This window comes from Orbicella faveolata, unplaced genomic scaffold (genome assembly GCF_042242905.1).
Source record: "Orbicella faveolata isolate gen_17 unplaced genomic scaffold, um_ofav_v1 contig_34, whole genome shotgun sequence".
NCBI lineage: Eukaryota > Metazoa > Cnidaria > Anthozoa > Scleractinia > Merulinidae > Orbicella > Orbicella faveolata.
The window spans coordinates 5,494,356-5,511,971 of record NW_028301563.1 but is presented as its reverse complement, the minus strand read 5'-3'; the positions used below and the strand labels follow the sequence as shown (position 1 = coordinate 5,511,971).

The following is a 17,616-nucleotide window of genomic DNA, read 5'->3' as shown; positions in this document are numbered from 1 at the left end:
CTTCTTGACACAAGGGATTCAAATATTTTCCCACACCTGAACTAATGCTCCAAATGTTGTTATTCAACTTGGAAACGCATGCAAAATAATGATCCTCGTTACAATCAGCCAGATGCCATCTTCCCTCACTCGACAGAACAGCACAAGACGACACATTGATGGGACATTTTGGTTCCCCTTCGGCCCATGTAAATACTGCAGTTTTCATTAGCTCTGAATTTATTTGGTCTGCGCTAGGGAAGTTGACACCACATAACAAATATTTCTTAAAATCCATAATAGTGCCTTGTTGTTTGATTCCGTTCCAAAGCGGACCGTATACGGTGCTGTCACCATAGATTCTGATAGTTTCTTTATTTTCCCCGACTGCAGAGCAATTTTCGAGTTGTCGAAAAAAGTTATTGACGGTGAGCCATTTGGTCCAGAAGTGTTTATGAAGATAGCGCCCAGAATGGTTGTTCTTTTGGTCAATGAAAATAACCGTCTTTTTTCTTTGACGCATTTCTCGTGTGGAAGGCCATCTATCCGAAAATTTCAGTTTTAAGTCAGCTGGTGTTAACACCTTGTTACCAAAATACATTTTAATAGCATGGTTAATTGACCAATCCGCGCTCTCGGTTGTATGGTCATCGAGATAAATTTGAATGATCTCATTCGTGTTTTCGGCTTTTCGTGTCCAATCCGAAATTTCCTTCATTCCTTCAGTGAATTCTTTATCCCACGGTGAACATCCTACTTTCATCTCCCCGCTGACGTGACTCATGCTAATCTTCCCAAAACAGTCCCAGAGGTCAATTTCAAGATTTCGCACGCCCATGTTCAGTTGATCTGTGAAGCTGAACTCCTGATTGGCTAGAGAGATGCACCACACATCATCTGCCCTAGGCGGCCAATGGCAGCCATCTAACCTTCCAAAACCACTTGCTCTGTTATTGTAAGAGTTATGTGCTCCAAGGACCTGAACTTGATCCACAGGAGTGTCAATCTGCAGCTCTCGCTGAGTTTTTAAGGCGAATTGTAGCCAAGGTGAGATTCTCGCAGTTCCTTGGACGCAGATGCCATTGGATGCACATTTGGAACAGTTTGCCTCCCTGCTTACTCGATCGCAAGAACTTTGTTCGATTACATTTTGCGAGAAGAAAATGCAAATAAAAACCAAGATACAACAGTAGTATCCTGGAAGCCCTACCGCCAATCCAACATGAAACTTGGTCATCTTTGTTTGAGGGTATGGTGAATGCGCTAGTTGTTGTAAATGTTTTGACATCTCACAAGTCAAGAAGAGTGCAGATACCAGAAGTGAACCTGTGAAAAAAAAAAAAAACAATTGTGGATCACAAAAACTGAAATCAAGGTCATTGACGATAAAAGTAAGAGAAGCTTGTAAACTGATACTATAACGATACACCCACTTAGTTCGGTAAGCAAATTTCCCGTTTAGGATTTTACCCTTTACATCCTATCCCAGATGTTCTCAATCTTCAAGTGATGTTAGCATATTAACCCTACCGGTGAAATTATCCTTGTATTCTTGTTCGACCCTCTCGCTATCATGACCTTAGCAGTAGGGTTGCCGTACCTCCTTGTTCTTCCGTGAACTGGGCGAAGGTACCTTTTTGTATGATTGTTACAGCTTTTTTAAGTATAAAACTTCGGGAGCAAGGATGGCGCAGCGGTGAGAGAGTTCGCCTCACACCAATGCCGCCTGGGTTCGATGCCGGCCCGGTGCCATACGTGAGTTGAGTTTTTTGTTGGTTCTTGCCTTGCCCGAGGTTCTCGCGTTGATCTCTCCGGATTCTCCGGTTTTCCTCCCTCCACAAAACCTTTGTTCGCTGAAGATTTACTTCGTTAAATCTGCAACACACTTACTAGTGCTGTGGCCTTTGGAGAATTTTCCTAACGAAGGGGTACTTGGTGTAGTAATGCGCCATTAAAAGGAGTTCATCATCGTCAAGGTAAAAGATGTCAGTTCCTACTGTGTGCCATGGACTTGGTGGTACTTCGGTTTACATCAGAGGTTCCCTTGCTTGTTTAGGCTGGAGTTCCTGGCATATTTTACACGACTTGGTCGTTTCCTCGATGTTCTTGTTCAGGTTCCTCCAAAATACTGATGTGCGTGCCCTTAGCTTATCTTGGTCTTCTCTGTACCCTGGTGGCTGGCATGTAGTTTAGATAGTATATCTCCCTGGAGGATCTGTGGGACAACAATTCGGTGGCCCTTGAGGATCAATCTGTCTTCGATGGACAGTTCTTCACGATAAGTCCAGTAGGGTCGGATCAGTGAGGGTAGTTGCCTTACTGTGGTGGGCTAACCATTGTACGCAGCTTCCTTCAGGATAGAAAGCTCCGGGTCTTAAGCTGTTTCTGCTCTGATCTTTTGAAAACACTCGCTTGAGAATTGTGAACATACATCATGAATCTGCATATTCAGATCAGGGATTGTTGTCTCCCCCTCAGATGTGAACCTTGAGAGAGCATCGGCTTCCAGGACTTGTTTGCCTGGTCGATACTTGATAGTGACGCCACACTGACCCTTTCCAACGCCATCGAAGCAATCAGGGTAACGTATCACTAAATCATCCTTGTCTTTAATGGGTGTAACGTGTCCACGAGTGCGGTTGACATTCAACGGTGAACTTTGCTGGACAGAGCAGTTTAGAGCGACAAGGTTGAGTTCCAGGGATGTTGCTACCCCCGTGATGGCTGGTCCTTCTGCTTGCGTGACAAAGAAAGTTGTGACTGATTTCCTACCTTTGCAATCACAATCAATTTGGCACTTCCCATGTTGCATCAGCTCGGTCCCTCCATAAGCAGTGAGCACTGTAGTCGAGTGTTCAAGAACTCCTGGTCTGGGAAAACCTTCTGGTGTGAGATTCTCTGGGTACATCCGGAGATACAGTTTCAAAGGCGGTATGTTTCCTTGAGCTCTTGTGTCTAGCTTGGCCTTGAGTGCACTTGGCCGACTGTTGATGCTGTGTGATAAAAGATGTTGTTGTTGTTGTTGTTGTTGTAGGTCAACGTTTGCGGTCCCAAATACCTCGTTTGTAGGTTGAGCTTGGGGCCCGATAACTGATCAACTGTAGTTGATTCAAATGTAATTGCTTCAAACAGATCACTCAGTTCTCTTCTATATCCATCTCTACGTTTTCCACTTGCGGATCTTCGTCGTCTGTTGCGTCGGTCTTTACTCCTGTAGTGATGACGCAACCCAGGGATTTCTCTGTTCCTTTGCCTGCATTTTTTGCCTCGTGTTCCTCCTTGGTTTCTGAAGCGGCAAACAACTGCCCAGTGGTTTTCTTTCTGACGATTCACTGAGGCACATAGATCCATATGCGGGACACTTCTTTCTGGGCTGTAAAGGATGTTCGAGTCCGCAGTTAGGGCATTTCTTGGCCATGCTGTTGCTCTCGTTCTCGTCCCCTTTAATTCCATGAATATCTTTGTTGCTTTCGCCATCCAACTCTTCCATTTGTGATAGGGTGGCTTCGTAAGTCCTGGCGATGTCGATAGTCTCGTCGAGGGTAAGCTCTCCGCCTTTTTCTGGTAACTTTTTTGTACTTTCTTGTGTTTGGTTCCAAAGATTAGTTGCTCGATCAGGCGCGACTCGTCCTTGTCTCTGAATCGGCACTGACTTCGTGGCTTGATTTCGGCAACGTGTCAGGAAAACGTCGGCAAATTCTTCATTCTTCTGCTGAGCTGTTGAAACTGGTATCTGGCTAAACTGTGGGTCATTTTCGGCGCTACGTGTCTCTCAAATCGCTCCCATATTTTCGCTGGACTTCGGCTTCTTCCCAGGTCCAGCTGCTGCATGTTTCTAATCCGTGCCTGCCAATCCACAATAAAACGAACGTGGCTTGTTCCTTGGCCGACTTCTTTGGGTATGGTCCGCTGAAAATCAGGTTGCAGTATTGCTTTAACTTGCCTAATTCGTCCCGCAAGTCGGTTAGGTGGCGTTCCAATTCATCTCCGGGGTTTTGAATCCCACGGCAGTAGCCATGCATGATGAGAGTTTCGGTTCGCTTCGGTTCGCTTTAATTTCCTTTCACTCCTGACACCATGTCGTAACAATGAACCGGTAAACCAGGCAAGAGATAACTTCCAAATGTCATGTTCCGAAGACTTGACGAATTAGAATAATATGTAAATACACACAAGCATGTAGATAACTTATACGAACGTACTAATCACGGACGGTAGGCCTCACCGTAGAAATAACGTTGCGTTTTAAAATTTACCTGGCGTAGTGTGTTCGGGGCCTAAAGTCATTCTTTTTAAACCCTTCAAGAAGAAAGGATGTGCCTTTCAAACTATTGTAGTTTAAAATATATTTATTCTCACACGGTCCAAAAAATAATAATAATAGTAACAATTATAATAGTATTAACGTTTGACTTGGCCTAGGCGATCTTGGGTGCTTCACAAAATTTCAACGACACAACTTAAAGTAATATTTTAAAAAAGATAAAATCACTCAAGATAATAGGCTTTTTAAAAAAGATAAGTCCTGAGTTTAGATTTAAAAGTACTTAAATCGCCATATGATCGGATGTTATCAGGCACTAGATTATTCCAGAGCTCTGGGCCGGGAACCCCGAAGGCTATAGACCTGTAGGACTTACGATCAAAGAAACTTAATCACTGTATTTTCAGTTGTTTTAATTGGCCACTTACAAATAGTAGTTTACTAAGATAGCAAAAAAAAGCACCAAAGAGATAATAATAAGCCAAAGGGGAAAAGGATGATAAAGGATGTAGAATAAATATTAACCCGGATTACAAACGACGAAATTGAAAAATTTAGCACGCTTTAACTTTTCAAGGTGCGCAAACCGTGACAGGATTTAAACGTTAAGTAGAAGACGACGGGAGAGTTCTAGACGGTTCGTAATCAGTTCTAGCTGATTGGATCCTCTGTGCCGAAAGGATCCATTACTTCTATTCTGCTGCGGTTCGTGATCTCTGCAAATTTAGGATTGTGAGGTCCTTTGTTTGTAAAGCCATAATTAGGAAGGTGTATGGGCCACGTTGACACACCCTCATAAGCGTAAATGTTTTATTCACGCTCTACAAATAATCACCAAACCATCAAACCAGAAAGATATTTTTACTTTCCAACACGGTTGACGAAGAAATGTTGTGTCGTATGGCCATTTTTTACCACATCACAAAGCAGGTTCTTAATTTTTGTCCCATTAAGCCACCTCGACACACAAAATTCTAATTGCCCATTTTCAATTGTCTTCGACGATTTACATGCTTCAAGTTTCATTGGCCTCTTTCGGAAAAAAAAAAACAATTATTGCCTCTCGTGTTTCAAATGACAAAGTTAGCAGATCAGGAAAACTGGAAACAGCACACATCAAGAGTTTTTAATTGCGCAATTTTCCTCTTTGGAGGTACAATGATCGTGTATCGATCGGTTTGGCTTTCCAAAATCAGAATTTTTCTGCCGCGGCCTCTTCAAACCTCTCACTATCATTTCAGTACGAAATATTTTTAATATCTAAACACCTTACCTCAAGTCACAGGGGTTACGTTCAAGAAATGCGACACACCGAACACATGTACAAATAAATGTGCGCTCCTAGCAACTTCACACGGGGGATTGCATGCAGAAGATTTATTCACCTTATTAATATTCAGTCATGTTTCATATGACTCATTGATGTTTCAACTGAATACTGACCAATAATAATCAACGTATTGAGCGTAAATTGCGGGTAATCTTGTCGGAAAAGGCATTACAAAGGGAAGTTATTCACACAAATTATATTTCCACCTCGCTGTTCTAGCCCGGTTTAATATCAGTATTTCCCACTTGACCCTATCCAGTTTTGTGGATTGGTCGTGTTAGGTCAAAAGATCGAGGCTGGTGTCAAGCCACAGCTCACATTTGATCTTCGGAACTAGATCCTACCGATTAAGTAGTTGCTGTAGATTTAGCCGGCGTTGATTATTCAAAGAACAAAGTACTTGAAACTGTTGGAAAATCGAAATACGTCACAGAGGCGTTCACAGAACGAATCGTTCGATAACAGTTGTTCAAACGGGCGAGAAGTCACGGTTCGCTGTACACTCTTTACTTATATAAGAATATATTTTATAAGGTGTCGAGGCTGCAATTTGCGCAATTTTAAGAATAAACCCGAGGCCGAGATTTTGAAAAGGATGTAAATGTTGTGTGTTAAAAATGTGTAAATACAATACAATTATATGTTTTCAGCTAAACCGTCTAATATTCTTCCTTTCTCTAAACGGCAAACTGACTAGCCAAAAAGCAACAAAAATAGCACTAGCCGTATACGCGATGCTAATAACATTACTGCAAGAAGTTATGATCGTCATATCAAGCTCTTTTGCCTATACAGGTTGGCTCGAAAATTACTTCAACACCATCCAGACACCAGATACATTCGAAAACAGAAATGTCATACGCTATCATCTAAGAATATTCCCAAGAATATTTTCAGCCTAAAATCTGTAATAAAATTAAAATATTCCGCCTCGGCCGGAAAAGCAATTGCTGGTTTTCAGTGTCACGCCATTCAAAGTAGATCAAAATAAAAATGAAAACCGTTCAATAGATAAAGTCCAGAATCTGGGAAATGAAAGAAGGAAAATATGCAAAGACTCTCGCCAAGATTCTGGTCACAGCAATTTTACTTATGCAAGATATGCGGAGAAATCTTTTACCCAAATTTATAGAGATTTGTATGGAGACACCATGCTGGTGCCCATCCGTATGGGCACCAACATGGCGGCCGGAAACCAACAGAAACATCTGTCACTGAGTTTTGCTACAAAAGCGTGAATTTATCCCTCGAGGAACTCTATAATACTTTTTTAAGACATGAACTGTTCAGATAGCCAAATTCCCCGAAATAAGTCACTTTTTTAACTATCACGGCCGCTCTCTAGGCCGTCAAATAAATGCCGCGTCACGCAAAATCTTAGAAATTCAAGCGTAATGTATCACAAAACCAAGAACCCATTCGGAGCGAAAGTTTGTATGGATATTAGTTTTTCGCTGCTTTTATACATCATTAAAGCAAAATCTCAGGAAGATCAATATTTTTAATTGTTTGAATTTTAGTGACGTCATGTGAAAACCAGCTATATTCTTATAAAAAAAAGAGTGTACTGACCAAAAGGGTATCTCGACCTTTGGGCAGCTTAGTAGAGGATCTAAATAACGAGAACCTTGAAATGATGGCCACTCAGATTTTTCTCGTTAACAAGACCAATGACTACTCCAGTTTGAGTCCCTTACATGCTCTTTTTTGTCAAATTTTCTTCTAGCCGTGACCACTCGAACAAAAACCAAATGATCGAATACAATACTAAAGGAGCTCAGTCACGGTTTGCGCATATTGAAAAGTTTAGCCTCAATTTTTCAAATTCGTCGTTTGTAATCCGTGGAAATCTTCTCCATCCTTAGCCATCCTTGTTCCTTTATGATTTATCATTATGTCTTTGGTGTTTTTACTATCTTATTAAACTGTTATTTTCAGGTTTCCTACCATGTAAAGGTAATTTTGTATGTGGCCAAAATAACTCAAAATACCGTGAATGAGCCCCTTTAAATAAAATATCCTCTAAAAGAAACGTTTGATGAGTCTGCAAAGGAGAAAAGCTGCTCTTTGTTCTATTAAAAATCGCAGTGAACTAGATTTTTGTTGTATAATTCTGTATTTCTGAAACACACTCACAATTTTCTTTGAGATTGATATCCTATTGAATTCACAGATAATATATAATAGTGCACCGTAGCCCTATTGTATCTACAGATTAGACAAAAAAAAAAAACAATATAACAATGCTAATATTACATTTCTGAATATCTACAGGCCGGCAATTTATGCACACGGCCAACGTCTCTTCTTTTACTCTGGTTTATCGTGGCAAAAATTCTTGGGTTTTCCGCAGAGAACTGTTCAATTTACAATTTAGACCTGCTCAGCTTTCGATGCATGAACACCACGCTTAGCCCTTAAACCTTTCTTTTCTAAACATGATTCATATAAAAATAAAGAGAATAAAATAACACACGGCCTTTTTCCAGGCGTGCAAGCATAGTTTTTCGTCGAACATGTCCACTATTCGAGAATGGACTGGTCACGCCCGTCACGCGTCACGTCAATCATGCGTCTAAGAAAATTTAGCATCCCACCAGGGATATAGGGCTAGCAGTAAAAACTGAAATACTAGCTCTTCTCGCCATGTGAACCGATTTTGTTTTTCGCGTGCTTATCTAATAGAGCTTTTTAGTTAAGGCGGTTTGTTGCCCCATTTCAGACCATGTGATGATACCCTTGAGGATTCTTGCTTTGAAATTTTCAAATAGTCGCCTTCTGAAGAAGGAATAATTTTTAGATGGATAAACGAACAATTCCCTAGAGAATATTACGTGGTCTGTAATGGAAAACAATCCGCCTAAGCTAAATAAGACTATTGTGCTTGTGCGCGTGATAAGCCCATTTTATCAGAATACAGGAAACAATAATAATGATCTAACTGAAGTTTAAGACTCTACAACAAACTCGTTCTAGAAAATAAAAACTGGATACGTTTTGGGATTAACTTGTTTACAAAGCCTTGTTCAAGATACTATCCCCAGCACTTCAATTACTCTTCATCAAGAGAGAATGAAGGGTGAGATAGTTAATCCCCGTATACGCCTTATTCTCAAGGTAATCATCTCTTTCGAATTATTTTTGATCTGATATCCAGTTCCCCCGTGGATGTCACCACGCGCGTTGCGTGGATGTTTTCGTGGAGGTTGAAAGTGCGTACAAAGCCACATGGACTGTCCACGTGATCAAAGTTCACGTCACATGATTGGCTATTTCTTCTCTCTCCTGGGATTTCTGATAATGATCCAAATTAATTTGGCAGGGATTACCATAGGAATAAGGCCTATATGGGGGATTAACTCTCTCACCCTTTATACTCTCTTATCTACAAAGCCGGTTCATTGACATTTAACATACACGCCACTGGACACGGGCAAAGAGACTCGACAATATGAGGTAAAAGAAACGAGGAACCTCAATCTGTTTGTCAGACTGCAAAAGACTGAAAGATTCCGTATTGACATCTCTTGAGCGTTTTCATGTTCCAAATTGGTGCTCCAAACGATTGCATAGGAAAAGAACTCGTTTGGCAATAGGGAGAAGCTTCATTGTTTGGGAAGACCAGCATGGCCGCCGTAACGTCATGTGAAAACGTTCTATTTTGCGTTTGCCCGTCGGGCGCGACGCGGCGATCCAAAAAAGGAGGGCCTTTTGGAACAAGCTTGAAAATTCACCAACATGACCACCGTAACGTCAAGTGAAAACGCTCTAGTTTGCCTTTGTTCGTCAGGCGCCACGCGGAGATCCAAAAACAGAAGAACTTTTTGAAGCAAGCTTAAGAATTTCTATTGGGATTACATGTGGTTGTTTGCGTTGCGTGGCTTTATATAACTTACGCGTCGCACACTGATCTCTCCACAAAAATGTAGCGATTTGCAAGAAATGACAACTATAATAGACTAACAGAAATCTAGCCTGACTTTCGCGATTTATTGGCGGTTGTTCGAAAAGGAGTGTGTGATCAAAGTCCGATTTCCACGCGAGAATATCCGCGGTAAATAACTTGAAAACCTTTGTGACCATAACCCCGCTCACCAGCTCCGTAGCTCTTTATCACACCCAATCTACAGGAGAAATATTCGACGGCTCTTTGCGTTCTTTTCGACGTTCTACTTGCTCATAAAGAGGCATTTCTTCATTTTCAACGTTACCATCTACTGCTCCGCTAGAGCTGGTAACCGTAACTGAGACGTTCGCGGGCGCACCACAGATTTCCACGTTCACAGGTCTCCCGCGGCCACCATCCACCTTCGATCTGGGCTCGCGTTCTACAATCTCCGAATAATTATCCTCCGTTGTGCGGACAATCGGACTATTTGGCTTCGCAACCACTTCAACAAGTTCGTAGTAATCGGACGCAGATGACAATCGATTAGACTCGTCTACGGGCACTAATAACTCCATACTTGGAGAACGCTCTCGCTGGGCTACTTCATCGTAGAGATTTTCTCTGTTGTCTATGGACAAATCTGCAATCAAGAGCAAAACGCTCTTAGTTTTGTGCGTTAACTTTTACATGCAAATCACGTACTTGTTTACGACCCAAAGACTGCTTCGTCACTCGATCAGTGTCTACAAACCAAATCAAGCTCAAAAGCTAGCTTGAATAGTTCTTCCCAAGTGTAGAATTCAGATAATTAACTCTTACATGCGTTAGCCCTGAGCGTTAGCCCCAGAAATTAAATTGGGGGCCACCAAACCATGAAAAGACAAATTACTATATACCAAACCAGTGGATAGTGCTTTTCGCGCATTCTGATTGGTTACTCAAACTCGGAATACTGTTTGCTATTCCGAGCTGGCGCGGCGAAGGTCACATTTCGTGCGCGAACTTTAATAAAAGACTTTTTGAAGTCTTTTGAGTCAATTTTTATGGATATTTTATCCTACTGTTTTGGTATATGTACTAAAACAATTATTCCCCTCAGTGTCGGTGGCTAATGGTAGATATTTACCTCTCCGCTTCGCGGCTCGGTAAATATCCACCAATAGCCACCTCCACTGCGGGGAATAATTGTTAATTATTTCGACCTCGATGATTCGAATCGAGGACTTGCGGATCAGATCATCTCTCGACGCCAGACAGAAACAAGTGGTTATGTTATGAACGAGCATCGTAACTACATCTAACTTGCAGCAATCCATAAAAATAAATTTTCTAAGCGTTATATTTCGTATTTTCTATCATTAGTTTCTTCTTCATTAGCCACTGAAAGCAGTGTCCTTAATTGTGCATAGTAAAGTCTTCAGTTACAAAATCAAAACATCAATTCGCCTTACAGATAGACACATAATTCCTTTCAAGTTAACTATGAGAATATGATGCTACATCAAGACAAGACATCCCTGATGAGAGCAACCGATCCGATGTCATAGAAACAGTGCAATTCAAGGTCATTTTAAAATATATGCTGGCTAACTGCTGATCTTCGTCTGTGGGCTTTTCATTTCAGAAATGAAAATGTGTTTCTAGGATGTCCTAGGCTCGATTTCCAGCACTTTCTTGAGTCGTGTCTACGTTCCTCCTTGAAAGGAGAGCGGACTCCTTAGCCTGAAATATCAGTCATCTCCCGCCCGTAGCCTAATACCCGGGCGAGAGGTGCTGCACCCGGGGTCAAGCTGAAGGCGGGAGATGACTGACAACTCAGGCTACGGGCTCTTTTCCGGGCCGGCAGCTGGTAATCAGACCTAGGCTGTCTTGGTCAAAAAAACAACACAAATCACGTCGTGATTGAAAAGGAAATGTCCGAATCATACTAACCCGCAGTTCTTCCCATTTCAATCTGAACTTGCCTCGACGACACATACGCAGGGGGAAGGGGAGGGGGAAAATCCAAGTCTCTGGCTTCCTCCTCGTGGGTTTCTTCGCCTTCGGTATTTCGCCGCCACCTCGTTTTCTTACTGAGGTCCACTTCCGCGTAAGTGTAGTCAAATGGAGCTGATGCAGCCTCGCCTTTTACTTGTGTAACCTCGCCTTTCGTTGTCCGCACCACATGCACCGTATTGGGGCGCTTGGGTAACTCGTTCTCAGGTCGCCGCAACACTACTGCATCGCTCTGCGCCCGTTTGCGATCACTTGAGTCCGTGTTTGTCCCATCCTGATTCATCAAACGCAACACCTCTTCTTTATCCACGGCCGAGTACTTGTGGTTTGTATCGAGATTTTCTTGTGTTTTTTCCACATCTTCATACAGTTCGGAATTTTCTGGATAAGGCTCCTCTTCGTCTCCATTAGGTCCCGAGTTTTCTGCCTTCTCTCGGTGTTGTAATGTTCCTATTCTTGAATAAGGATCTTCTTCAGTTACATCCTCATTTGCGACTACTTCCTCGTTCTTGCCCTTTTCATTTCCAGTTGTTTCAACTTCAGCGTACAAGTCATCCCCAGTCTCTCTCGTCTGAGCATCATCAACAACTTCGTAAAGGTCACTCGTTCGAGCACCAGCGTCGATCCCATCAAGTGAGTCGTAATCAAGCGAAGGTAGCCGAGGTTTTCCCACACTTTCTTGGACTGCATCGTAAGTATCATATTTTGGTGGGTCGGTAGCTTTGACCCTTTCCATCGATTTAGTTTTTCTCATGTCGACCGGCTCGTAGGCATTGTCTTCGGCTCCTTCTGGGGCGGAAAATTGTCTCTGAGGGACAGGCCGTGTTGGGAGGGCAGGACTGGAGCTATCCGGTGGGAGCGGAAGTTCCCTGACGTGGCGCTCCAAAGTTGGGGTTGTCTCTCGAGGTCTTTCAGAGTGTTCATCTTGTAATGTAGTCTTTTGGTCTTTTTCACTATCAGTGGAGCTTGTTCTTCGCTTTGTTTTCCCGGGCTTTGTCTTCAGTTCTTTCTTTGATCGTCTGTTTTTGTTTTCCTCGTCTTGAAACACCGCATCGGAAGTTCTATCCACAGATCGAGCTGTCCCAGAAGTATTACTAGTTCTAGCTGAGGGTTTTCGCTTCCAGAACCTGGTTTTATGTTCTTCATTGTCACTGTCACTTCCGTGTTTCTTTTTCGAACTCCCTGCTGTCAACGCCCGGCTTATTTCATGTCCGGATTCTGCCTCGGGCTGTGTACCGTTCGCTTGTACAGACTGAGTGTTACTTGACAACCCGGTCTCCATGGTAACTGGCGGTCCGTGCTGCGTGCTGCTCGGCGGCCCGGGGGGCTGCACACTACTCGGCGGTGGCTCGTAGTGAGTAGTGGTGGTCCGCGGCTTGTGGTTGTCTGCCTGTAAAGAATCTCCATCGATCTTCTCCGCGGTCTCCATTACAACATCTTCAGACTCGAGGAAGGTTTTTTCGTCAACTTGTTGTTCTTCTGGTGTTATCTATAAATAATTTAAAAACAAGTGAGATATTCTACAAATTTACCATATCTTATTACAGTGGAACCTCGATATAACGGAGCGCCAAAGGACTGGCAAAAATATGTGCGCTGTAACGAGGTTTCGTTATATCGGGGTTCTTTTCCATATATTTTACCATTACTGAGGCAAAGAATATCGTTCGTTATACCGAGGACTTCGGGAAACAGAGGTTCGTGAAATCGAGGTTCCACTGTATACCGCCAGCTTGGAGAGGGGCGAGACGAACCAGATACCGCGGTGTGATCGGCTTGTACCCAAGAAGGCAAGCTCGGGATTGCCCGTTGTATCCCGCAAGTAAACGCTTCTGTATGCCACTCAAAAAAATCGTTTATTAACCAAGCTTGTTTGGTCAAGATGGCTTAAAACTTATTATAGGCCTCGCTCTTGTTTTGATTTTCTAAGGTATGGAGCTCCAGCTTGCGTGCCTTCGGCATGCAGGAGTTCCGCTATAAGCCCCTCCGTTCATAAGCCGATCTAAAAGCCCTTACAAAGTTGGATAAGCCCAGCACTTGTAAGCGGCAGTTTACGATACTCCAAATAAAGGGAAATTCTATTTTTCTGAAATTAAATATTCAAACAAAGACGTCTGTTCACTGAACACCTAGGAGTCTTGACAATGACAAAAACAACAAATAATAATAATAATCATTGTTTACCGTGCGTTGGCTTTCACGTTTATGACAACCAACAAGTTCAGGTCTGGATCTGCAAGTAAGTAAAGGAATTACTGTAGATAGAAAACCGCACTTGGAATGGGTTTCTATGGCAACCACAAAAAGATAGCTATTTTATGAACATTTAGGTCATGTACCCTTACTAATTACATAGCTGCCCATGTTTTGTGTTCTGTTGTCCCTAATAAGATGCAACAAAACAAAATTCCAATACCTTCAGTAATTAAAAAAAAACCATTCTGTCATCAGTGGGACCTCTTGTCAACTACCACACACTACCTTACCTTTATCAAAATCTACTTTAAAAGGTTTATGGAAGGTTTCATAGCAGAATGTCTTGTTTAAGGATTCCCAGGGAAGGACTACCATTTTAATGGGGAAGGGGTGCTCACCAGAAAAGTTGAATTAATCCCCTTAAGACCAATCTGGGCAGGTAAAGTACCACTAAAAAGGAAAAGCACCTTAAAGCCAATTGGTAGATAGCTCTGTGCTGAACCCCAGTTTCTGTAGCATAAGGCAGCTAGGAGCATTACCATCCCCATCCCCCCCTGGATGGGATGCTATTCCATCACATGTTAATGCTCCCCAGGATACCGTAAGGTGTTCCCCAACAATTTGTTAAGTACCCATTTAAACTTCTAGTTGAAGAGAGGCACTTTGAGAGTTAAGCATCTTTACCACTTTAATTTGTCTAAAGATGACGCAATCTTACAGATTTCACTTCAGATGTATCTACACCATCAACAGAACTTGCAAGAGTGTATTTCATTATCTACTTCAAAAACTTAAACTTACACTGATTCATCATCTTTGGTGTTCTTACAATCAGTGCAAAGGCTACCAGCTATTATAAGCATCACAGCTCCTGCTACCAACAGGAGAATCGGCTTCAAGGAAATGCCATCCTTAGTAACTAGGTTGTCAATGCTTAATAAACTCCTGCGCATGCGTGATGTACCTGAAATCAACAATTAAATGTTGTTAACAATAAAACAGACGGTGACTCCTTACTAATTCCTTTGTGCGGCTCCATACCAAGAGGTGTAGGTGCAACATATTCTAAGTCATTATGTGTTTGCAATATTAAAAAAAAAAAAAAAAGAAAAAAGAAATTTCCATGTACCCACCCCAAGGATTCGGTTATAGGAAATTCCAAAGGGGAGAGGGGTATCAAGGGCAAAATCTATAAAGGAAAGTATACATGTACAAAATTTGAATTTTGATCATGGGGGGGGGGGGGCGTGGGGGGGGGGGGGCGTGGGGGGGGGACGGGGGTCAAACAAAAAAAAAACCTCTGTTCGAAGGGTATCATGGATATTTTTTGGAACAGAGTTGCACATTATTTATGATAAACTGACAATTAGATCACGAGTTTGAGTTTTCTAGTCTTTCTATACGACAGCTGAAATGGAGGGCAATTATTATCATATTGTTTTAATCAGGAGGATTCCACCTAAATTCCCTCATGATCCTGAGTAGTGATTTTCAGTTTTTCCATTACAAAATTGTGTGCAGACTCAACTGCCATCTAAAACTTGCAGCTATGTATTTCATCATCAGTTTTATAAAAATTATTCATGTGTTAAAGATTGAGAAAGAGCTGCAAAAAGAAAACAAGACGCCTGAGTGGAGGGGAAATACTCCCGTATATGGGGTAATAATGGGTATCAGTACTGCTGTGAAGGGTATGGTTTTCAGGTAGTTTAGGCTGGGATAGGGTAAAGAAATCAGCCAGATTTGATCTAGAATAGAGTACAATTTATATAATAGGAATTGAAACTGGAAGTGAGAACTTTACATTGGCAGAATGACAAATCCCAGCAAATCAGCAACTTTGTTGACAGATCGTTTTCCATTGAAAACACGATGCAGTTGTAGTGAAAATAATTCACTGTCAGTACGCAGCTGGAAATAAAAAGTGTATCTATAATAAATTGTTCTTCGCAAATTAACATGCTTGTCAATGAATTATTCATTCACTGCTTTTGCGTGTGACTGTTCCTGGGCAACTGAAAAGATTGAATATCCAAAGAACGGCACTTTTGCAACGCTTTTGCCTGGTGCTTGGACGTTTTTGCCTCCGGGTTTTCCAAAACGCCAAGATTTTGATTGTATGTCAAAGTGGATCAAGGACTTTTTACGCCCGGATTTTTACATCATAATGCCACCCCGACTAGGAGAAAAAAAGGTAAGTGTTTGTTGGTGGTTTAGTTAGCATATGTTGGACTAAGATAGTGATAGAGTTTTTGAATGCTGGAAAATAGCTAATCTGGGATAGAGTAGCGGTTTTTGGTGCCCGGACTAGAATAGTGTTGCAAAATCAAGCTGATCATGGTCTAGTATAGGGTAAGGGTTTTGACGTTGTCCCAGCAGCACACCCAACCCAAAGATTTACAGAGTATCCCCCCACGACAAGATGCCTGCTGTCTAGAAACGCTTTGTTGACTATACGCATGTGGATGGGATATATAAACAGTCACTGTTGAACACCATTAAGAACATTAAGCCGATTTGGGACATGGCTTGCAAAAGTAAAATAGTTGTCATTCATTGATGGAAACTCTTGAAGATGATTTCCAGTCCATACTGCACAGTCTCAGCACCCTAATGTTTATAAACATTATACCATTATAAATCTCACTCAACGGAATGCAAATCAATGTTATTCATTACGAACCAGATGCCTTATCTTTGAGGCCTTTCAAATTCTTTTTCCAACAGCTTCATTGATTTTTACCGCTGTGAAGTTGTTTCATCAAGTGATATGAGAGAGAACGAAGCATAAAGCTTTGGCATCCATAATAGCGGTCGACATGAAACTTTGAATTTACTTCATGTAAGTAGTTGCAAAATGTTTACATTTCATGATTTTGCCTGAAACAAAACAAAAAACGTCAACAAACTCTGGAGAGTGCACAGTACGGACTGGAAATCATCTTCAAAGCAATTTAATGGGCCACTTTACACATGTTGCATATGTTTCAGCAAGCTACATTAAAAATAAAAATTAAAAGCTTACCTTTCTCATTAGATAGAAACCGAATGCAATTTAACTTCCGGTTGGGACATACGATCCTTACAATGGAATTTACATTGGATTCTAACCACCCTTGTGTCTCTTTGTTGACAAAAATCTAACCAATGTAAAATAAATGAAGAGGTTTTCAGTTAGCATGCCACTATGAAAAACGAACAATAAATGCAATAAGTAGCGATAAGCATTCCTAGCGAGTTATTTAAATCAGATCCATTTTATTACCTTCATTAAACAAGTCCGAGGGCATAAGCTTATATCATATGTGGTCCTCTGATCTATTTACGAATGAGTGCTCGCATTAATTAGCCTGCTTAACAATAAACATTGCCCAATACAAATCATATCGATCCCAATCGTTGAAAGCTAATTTAGGAGTACTTTCATCTGACAAAAAGGCAATTGTTAATCTGATTGATAAATTTTATTATTTCCTTATATACCTTGAACAGTTTGGCATTCTCTCTCGTCAATTGAACTTCAAGTTTATCCAATGATCTTTTATTTCCTGGAGGCACGCTGAGTCCAGTTGCGTCGTGCCAGAACTCCATATTGCAGTTAGTACTATTGGCAAGGACAGAACTTGTATCTCGATAAACAACCTCAAAAGCAATATGAGAGCGTTCTGCTTCGGCTCCGATCGCCCTGAAATTGAAGCCACATAGCCCACTTCCGCCAAACTTATCCACTGGCATTCCAGAAACAACCGATCTTTGTCCATTTTCGGCGACGAAAATGATTCCCAAGATCAGCCAACCAAGCTGGAAGCACGTCATGTTTTCGTAAAGCTAATCAAAGGCGATTTTAACGCGGTTATGTAGAATAAACCGTTCGATCTTTGTTGGAATGAGCTCAGCCATCTTATCTTTTGTTTTGGACTGGCCTTTTCGATGTCCCCTGGTAACTAGTCGGCACTCCTACTA

The 17,616-nt window shown here is 41.7% G+C and overlaps 2 protein-coding genes across 2 annotated transcripts in view; one reads left to right on the top strand and one right to left on the bottom strand.

Moving 5' to 3' along the window:
* The window catches only part of LOC110055743 (uncharacterized), a 183,676-nt gene that overhangs the window by 78,472 nt on the left and 87,588 nt on the right, over window positions 1-17,616 (top strand). The gene's annotated exons all lie outside the window — the stretch shown is intronic.
* Window positions 7,671-17,601, bottom strand: LOC110055757 (uncharacterized). The gene is made up of 6 exons (XM_089270549.1): window positions 17,137-17,601; window positions 16,679-16,793; window positions 14,455-14,617; window positions 13,642-13,690; window positions 11,395-12,946; window positions 7,671-10,102 (listed from the first exon to the last, which is right to left on the bottom strand). Exons 1-6 carry the CDS (start codon window positions 17,467-17,469, stop codon window positions 9,687-9,689), a joined length of 2,628 nt encoding a protein of 875 aa, XP_089126675.1. The 5' UTR covers window positions 17,470-17,601; the 3' UTR covers window positions 7,671-9,686.